This window comes from Theropithecus gelada, chromosome 4 (assembly GCF_003255815.1).
Source record: "Theropithecus gelada isolate Dixy chromosome 4, Tgel_1.0, whole genome shotgun sequence".
Classification (NCBI taxonomy): Eukaryota; Metazoa; Chordata; class Mammalia; order Primates; family Cercopithecidae; genus Theropithecus; species Theropithecus gelada.
In genome coordinates, this window is record NC_037671.1 from 21,041,139 (window position 1) to 21,049,077 (window position 7,939).

At 43.9% G+C, this 7,939-nt stretch overlaps 1 protein-coding gene across 5 annotated transcripts in view; it reads right to left on the reverse strand.

Moving 5' to 3' along the window:
- Positions 1-7,894, reverse strand: part of KIF13A (kinesin family member 13A) — a 233,685-nt gene extending 225,791 nt beyond the window's left edge. For 4 of the 5 annotated variants that reach the window (XM_025383020.1, XM_025383019.1, XM_025383018.1 and 1 more), the window contains exons 1-2: positions 7,680-7,894; positions 7,337-7,427 (exon numbers count right to left, since the gene is read on the reverse strand). In XM_025383020.1, the coding sequence (XP_025238805.1) occupies positions 7,337-7,427; positions 7,680-7,734 (146 nt within the window). In that variant the 5' untranslated portion in view covers positions 7,735-7,894. The remainder of the gene's footprint in view (positions 1-7,336; positions 7,428-7,679) is intronic. The other variant, XM_025383017.1, reaches the window with a different exon arrangement.
- Positions 7,895-7,939: the final 45 nt, after the last annotated feature.

Here is a 7,939-nt window from a genome sequence, read left to right on the forward strand (position 1 = left end):
GTACCTTTTATGTTTGAAAGTCTTGAAAAAAGATTTAGGCAAGCAGCAGAGAGTTTGGATGTTGACGTAATAAGTACATAGAAAAAGAAGCAAAATAAAGAAAAAAAGAGGGAAAAAAGCAACAATTATTAATACCAGGCAAAACAAAAGTTTTGTATGATAAGAATTCATTGAACAACTCATAGCTCAATGCCAACAATGTTCGGTATAGTCATATAAATAATGTCAACACTAAATATTGATCCAACCAAAATCACTATTTTGGGAAAATAGGGAGCAGGTGGGAAGAATTTGGGGGTGAGGTGAGAATAAAGCAGAGAAAGAGAACAAAGAAAGCAAATAAAAAACTAGCACTACCAGAATGTTATTCAGAAATATGGCGGGAAATTCCAAAACAATGAACTAAAACCACTAAAAGTGGTTGCCTCTGGGGAAAGAAATGAAGAGCGGGACCTGTTTTTTTTTTTTTTTTAACACAGCCTTTATAAATTTTATAACTACTTCACACTTTAAACCTGTGTACACAGGTTTAAAAAAAACAAAAACCCAGGGCCCAAGTTCTTACTCATTAAACCTATAGTTTTCAAAATATAAGTTTGTGACTCATTAGTGAGTTGAAAAATAGTTCAGTAAGACATAGCTATCATTTTTTTAATGAATTCTAACAGAAGGGGACAGAAAAACATCACATACAGTTGAGTATTTTTTCATGAACCTTTGAAATATACATATACAAGTTCATAATTTAAAATGTATTTTTAACTGTTGACTGTCAACAAAATAATATGAAATAACAACTCTAAACTACACTGCATTATAATTACTTTTAGTTTTGTTTCTTTCTCTTTTTTCTTTTGTTTTTTGAGACGGAGTCTCCCTGTGTCGCCAGGCTGGAGTGCAGTGACATGATCTCGGCTCACTGCCACCTATGCCTCCTGGGTTCAAGTGATACTCTTGCCTCAGCCTCCTGAATAGCTGGGACTATAGGCGCCCACCACCACGCCCAGTTAACTTTTGTATTTTTAGTAGCGACAAGGTTTCACCATGTTGGCCAGGATGGTCTCAATCTCTTGACCTAGTGATCCACCTGCCTCGGCCTCCCAAGCTGCTGGGACTACAGGCGTGAGTCACCGCACCTGGCCTGTTTATTTTTCTTAACACTTCTTACTATCATTCCCAACGTTTTCATTTTTGTTTTGTTTTGGTTTGTTTCTGTTTTTGTTTTTTTGAGTCAGGGTCTTACTTTGTAACCCAGCCTGGAGCGCAGTGGTGTGATCTCAGCTCCCTTCAGCCTCAACTTCACAGGCTCAAGCGATACTCCCACCTCAGCCTCCCAAGTAGCTGGGACTACAGGTGCATGCCATCATGCCCAGCTAATTGTTGTCTTTTTTTGTACAGACAGGGTTTCACCATGTTGCCCAGGCTGGTCTTGAACTCCTGAGCTCAGGCAATTTTGCCCACTTTGGCCTCCCAAAGTGCCAGGATTACAGGCATGAGCCTCCATGCCCAGCTCTAATGTCTTGTTTTTTAAAGTAAGATTCCATGTACCTTTATTTTAAAACAAATTGAAAATGTTAATAGCTAACGAAAATAGTCCATTATAACGCTCCTTAAACTCCCACTCATGTCATGCCTGAAGAATGGTCACTCCTATACTAGTGAAACCTAAATTTTTTTTTTTTTTTGAGACGGAGTCTTGCTCTGTCACCAGGCTGGAGTGCACTGGCACAATCTTGGCTCACTGCAACCTCTGCCTCCCGGGTTCAAGCATTCCCCTGCTTCAGCCTCCCAAGTAGCTGGGACTATAGGCACACGCTAACACACCAGGCTAATTTTTTGTATTTTAGTAGAGATGGGGTTTCACCATGTTGGCCAGATGATCTCGATCTCCTGACCTTGTGATCTGCCTGCCTCAGCCTCCCAAAGTGCTGGGATTACAGGCGTGAGTCACTGCACCCAGCCTTATTCTTTGCTTTCTTACAATTAACTCTGTAATATGGGCAGAGATAAGAATAACAACACAGAAAAGAGAATTCAAAGTCCCACAGGTGATTTTATAATGTGGAGTATTACCGCTTCTTAGGTGACTTATCTTTCTAATTATGTATGACTTTCACTAATATTTAAATTTCTGGTCTACAGAGACACAGGAGCCAAGGAACCATCCTAGAAGCCTTCAAAATGGTGGAGGAAGCCAGCTTAGAAATAAAAACTTGCAACATTTACAGACTGAATAGCCCTTACCCAAAATGCTTGGGACCAGAAGTGTTTTGGATTTTGAATTTTTCTTGAATTTAGAATATATGCATTATATACCTACCAACTGAGAATTCTTTTTTTTCTTTCTCCTTTTTTTTTTTTTTCTTTTTTTTCTTTTTTTTTGAGATGGAGTTTTGCTCCTGTTGCTGCTCAGGCTGGAGTGCAATGGCTCAGTCTCGGCTCACCGCACCCTCTGCCTCCTGGGTTCAAGCAGTTCTCCTGCCTTAGCCTCCCAAGTAGCTGGGATTACAGGTGTGTAACACCACACCCAGCAAACTTTTCTATTTTTTTAGTAGCGACGGGGTTTCACCATGTTGGCCAGGCTGGTCTCAAACTCCTGACCTCAGGTGATCTGCCTGCCTTGGCCTCCCAAAGTGCTGGGATTACAGGTGTGAGCCACTGCGCCTGGCCCCCAGGAATCTGGAGCATTTTGGATTTCAGACGTTCAGAAAGGGATATCGCTGGTGAATAAACTAGAAAATACATACAAAGTTGATTAAGAGGAAGCTTTCTTCCACTGACCCTCCCTCACACGATTCGCAAGGTGTATTGTTCATCCTGCCATATGGAAAATATGAACAGGAAGCTAAAAACTTTCATGCTCTTCTACTGAGAGCCCATATTTAGCCCAACATTTTATTTTTACACAGCAGGTTAGATACGTACTTTATTTTGGAGTCTTACCTTACAATTCACTTACATAAAATAATTAAGAACAAAACTTCCGTAGAAAGCAAGTTCCACTGTATTCTTTTCACAGCATAGCATCCTAAAAGTCACGGGGATCAGACCCATAAGCCAACCACCTATATTTTAAAAAACCACCACCACCATTCACATTGAATGTAAAAAAGAATGAGTAAGTCTTAATATGCTGGTATTGAAAGATTCCAAAGGGAGCCGGGTGCGGTGGTTTATGCCTGTAATCCCAGCACTTTGGGAGGCCCAGGCAGGCAGATCACGAGGTCAGGAGTTTGAGACCAACCTGGCCAACATAGTGAAACCCCGTCTCTACTAAAAATACAAAAAAAATTAGCTGGGTGTGGTGATGGCCACCTGTAATCCCAGCTACTTGGGAGACTAAGGCAGGAAAATCGCTTGAACCCGGGAGGCAGAGGTTGCAGTGAGCTGAGATTGCGCCACTGCCCTCCAGCCCAGGCAACAGTGCAAGACTCCGTCTCAAAAAAAAAAAAAGAAAGATACCAAAGATATTTCTTAAAATATATATAAATAAGATACTTATTTGTGTACATAGTTGTGTGTATTAAAAAGGCACATATATATCTGGAAAAAAAGGCATGAGAACTAAGTGACAGTGGCTATCCATTTTCAGAGAAGTGAAGAAATGGGCAAAGTAGGGATGACAGCAGGAGTGAAGAGGGAGCTGTTTCACTGTGTATGTCAGCCTTTATAGCAAGTTAGGGATTCTCATTCCATTGCTCCCTTCATCCTACTCCATCCCTTCACCCACACCCACCCCACCCCCAGAACTGTCTTGCTGTTTTGTTTTGTTTTGTTTTGTTTTTTGAGATGCAGTCTCACTCAGTCGCCCAGGGGAGAGTGCAGTAGCACAATCTTGGCTCATGGCAACCTCCACCTCCAAGGTTCAGGTGATTCTTCTGCCTTAGGCTCCCAGGCAGCTGAGATTACAGGTATGCTCCACCACACTCGGCTAATTTTCATATTTTTAGGAGAGACAGGGTTTCACCATGTTGGCCAGGGTCGTCTCGAACTCCTGGCCTCAAGTGGTCCACCCACCCTAGCCTCCCAAAGTGCTGGGATTACAGGTGTGAGCCACCTCACCCAGTCCAGAACTGCCTTGCTTCTGAATCGTACTCCACACCCTCACTCACACACGTACAATCACCCAGAAGCAACGTGTGGCAGGTATGCTTTCACTTTCATTGGCAAAGGACTCTCTCCTCATCTTGCAAAAGTGAACCTGTACCCTCAGCATCCATAAGACCACACAAACACGACCTGTCTTGGCAAGTTGCCAGGACCTTGGGTAGCATCCACAGCCCCTCCTCAATGCTCCCATCACATTTGCTAAGCCCTTGCTAAGTGCCAGTATGCAGGAGCATGAGGCATAAAGAGAAGTAGGACAAGGTACCTGCCTTCAGGGAGTTCACAGCCTCAAGGGAGAGAAAGAAGAGGAAACAGAGAATTTCGAAATTATGTGGTTCAGGAAATGGCAAAAGTATACGCCAGTGTAATTTACCACGTTGTATTTTAACTATTTTTTTCCTCTCTCTCCCCTATCTCTCCAAGGTGAGTGACTCTGGTGTAGGTACTAGATCCACAAGTATCTTAGAATCCCCTATGCTGAGCATGGTATTGAAATGATCTGAACTTCCTGTCTCCTGGAGAGCAATGCAATGATATTTTAAGAAACAAATCCATATGTCTTAATGTTTCAGAATGGTGATTAGTATACATAGCAACTACTAACCTGGACCTATGCAATGTATTACAATACTAGAATTTCAGCAACAAAACAAACATCTTTAACCTCAGAGATCCTCTGATCTTTTAGTCCTTGCTACACACTGTTGGCTTTGGTTTTGTAAATGGGGAAATCATGAAAGTTGACCCCATCTGTTTGTCTGTTTGTTTGTTTTCCCTAGACATCAGTGCACTCTCACTTGCTTTTACTGGTAAGACTGAAAACTTTCACCCACTAACCTTGAATTTCTATCCATGGTTAATCATTGGTAATTTCTTGCAACTTTCAGAAAAACAGTAATTCTCAATTCGACACAGGTCTGCCAATATGCATTTAAAGACCTCTTACACTTCAAACCTTGGACTTGTAGGTATGAAAAATAATAACATTCTCAGTATTCTACTCTTCACCTTTGCCCTGCCCTGAGCACTATCTAAAAACCAATGACAGAAATGAATTGCAAACATAGCATGAAGCATTGCTGCAATTAATCAACCCAGAACCCAAGGGAGGAATTGTTTCTATTTTTAAATGCACTGTTACTTTAAGGGAAAAGTCTGTGGAGAAATATGAAACCAAGCTGCATAATGAAAATAAAAATGCATTTGGTGTCTTCATCTGTGCAAAGACAGTAATCCTAATGTACAAGGAGCACTGTTGTGTTGACTCCTCAGTTTGTCTGTAAACGAAATGACCGGTACTCAGACAGAATCCCATGGAAAGCTCATCTGCTACTCAAAGAATTAGATCTGTCAGAAGGACAAAACATGAGAGTACCCATATTTCAATGCTATTTTTATAACTCCAGATAAGGGACTATCACAGTAAGTAAGCAGATGAATAGATCCCAAAATCACCCTTCAAATCTTTACCTAAAAGATCCTGATTAGTAACTAACGTGGTTCAGCCCGAAAAATGATCAACTGATTACTTAGCATTTGGAACCAACTGTCCACAGTTATAGATTGTATCCAAATTCCACAAAATCAAATCTGTTTCTCTTCACAAATGACAACACTTCATGTCATTAAACAGTAGCTAACAGTCGCACTCCTTATGGTTAAGAGTGACAAGGAGCAGGTGCCAAGCCAGCAAGGAAAAATAGCAGCAGCTACACGACAGGAGCTAAAAAATATTCTACCTGTTCCCCCAGACTGCTTTCAAGAATCTGACCCAATAGAATTTTTTCCCGAAACAATATAACGATATCCAGTTTGCGGGGGGCTGGGGCGGTACATTCGTTGGTGATATGGGCATCTAATTTAATCTGTAAATATTTAATGTACTCAATGAGTTGACTTACTATCACCATGAAATATACCATACTATCTACACTGCTATAAATGCATCTAAAAATACATCCATTACTAAACAACATTCAGTACAATGTACAATAAACACTACATCCAGTGTTAAACACAACATTTTAAATATAGCTTAGCTATTTAGTATCACCACTAGAATCTGCTAAAGGTAGCAGAATGTTTGCAAACTGGATAAAAACTGCTATGCTCAATACGAAAAGCAAAGAATTTCCAATCTTATCTCTTCATGATTTCTTTCCCCAAATTTGGCAAAACTGAGCTTGAACACCACACATTATAGAATGGAGGCATCGCTTCTCTAAGCAATAATGTAACAAACCCTGCCTCAGAGTCTCTCTTCAGTGAAAATCTCTGAAGAACGAAATTCACTAAATTGTATTCCATCGATCAACAGGTGATTCTTGGAAACAAAAACTCATACTCATTTCCAATGAAAATTAATTTTGTAAACTATCCCTTTTTTTCACACATATATATTCACAACCTACTGCATTATTATATTGAATGAATTCCAACCGATTTCTTCTCAGAGGCTTACTAGAAAAATGCCAAATATTCAAATTATTTTGGGGCATTATCCCATACTGCTGCATGGAACATAATAAGGATCCAACAGTTACCACTTTTCAAATGCAAATATGTTGCCATCTAGTAAATACAGCCCCTTTTTAAACATCCCTCAGTGTCTATACAGTTCAGGGCCCTACTTTTGTTTCTTTGAAAATCAAAATTCGCGCATTACATTGAGGCATTATCTCAACTCAGCAACAACAACTAAAATAGGTGTTAACTAGCCCAGCCTGAGTCTGCATCGTACAAGACTCTTGCTCTATTTTTTCCTCCCATTTTACACACACTGTCCCTAAACAATTCTGCCAAAGGAAACAAACGCTGCAGTGACGAAAAGAATCCCAGGCACTGGGTTCCACGAACAATGAGGACGTGGGCTGGTCACCTGCCGGCCTCGGGCCTCAGTTTTCCTGTCTGTAAAATGTGGCGGCTGGGCGAATCACCTATAGGGTCCCATCCGGCCCTCTCCCTCCCGGGTGCCTCGCGGCCCGCCCGGACTCAGCTGACTGGTGCTGGCTGTGGCCAGGGTGCCCTGCCTGCCGCCGCTCTAGATGGAGGGGAAGGCGGGCGAGGGAGGAGAGGAACTTGGACTTGCAACAGCTTCAAACAGGAGCGGGCGACAAACTTGAAGCCATCCTCCTAACAATAGGAAAGAGCACTCCCATTTTCCTGGCTCAAACTTGCAGGACCCCGAGAGGCTGGATCCTCCCAGCCGCCCTCTGGGAACCCGCTTTACCTTTCTCCCTGTTTGGTGTTAGCAGGAGGAGGGTGCAGGACCGTTTGATTCCCTTCCATCTCCACCACGCACTTGGTGTTCAGTTCCAGTTCTGAAAGCACAGAGAGAAAGGGACGTTGCAAAGTCCAGCATCCGCGCCTCCAGCCCGCCCGCCCTCCATCCGCGCCGCGCGGGGCTCCGTCCCTGAAGGCTGCCGAGCCCGGAGACGGCGCCCCGGGCACCACGGCCAGCGCGGACGCCGCCTCCGCCCCGGCCGCGCTCTCGCCGTCCCGGCCCCGCAGTTTCCAAAGTTGCCCCCGCCCTCAGCCCGAGCAGAAATAAAAAAGAGCGAAAAGCTCCTCACCTCGTCGGTTCATGGGCCGGACCCGGACGGCAACTTTTACCTTGGTATCCGACATGTTGGCTGCGCTAGCCCGGCCGCTCGCCGCGCCCGCTCGGCCTGAGGAGGCCCCTCACGCGCGGCGCCGCCGCCGCTGCAGCCGCGCGCCCCCCGAGCGCGGCCGCCGCCGCTCTGCCTTGAGCTCCGAGAGGCAGCGCCGAGGCGCGCGGGCCATCCCGGGGGAGCGCGACGCGGGGCACGGCCGCGGCCCGGGGAGGGGCAGG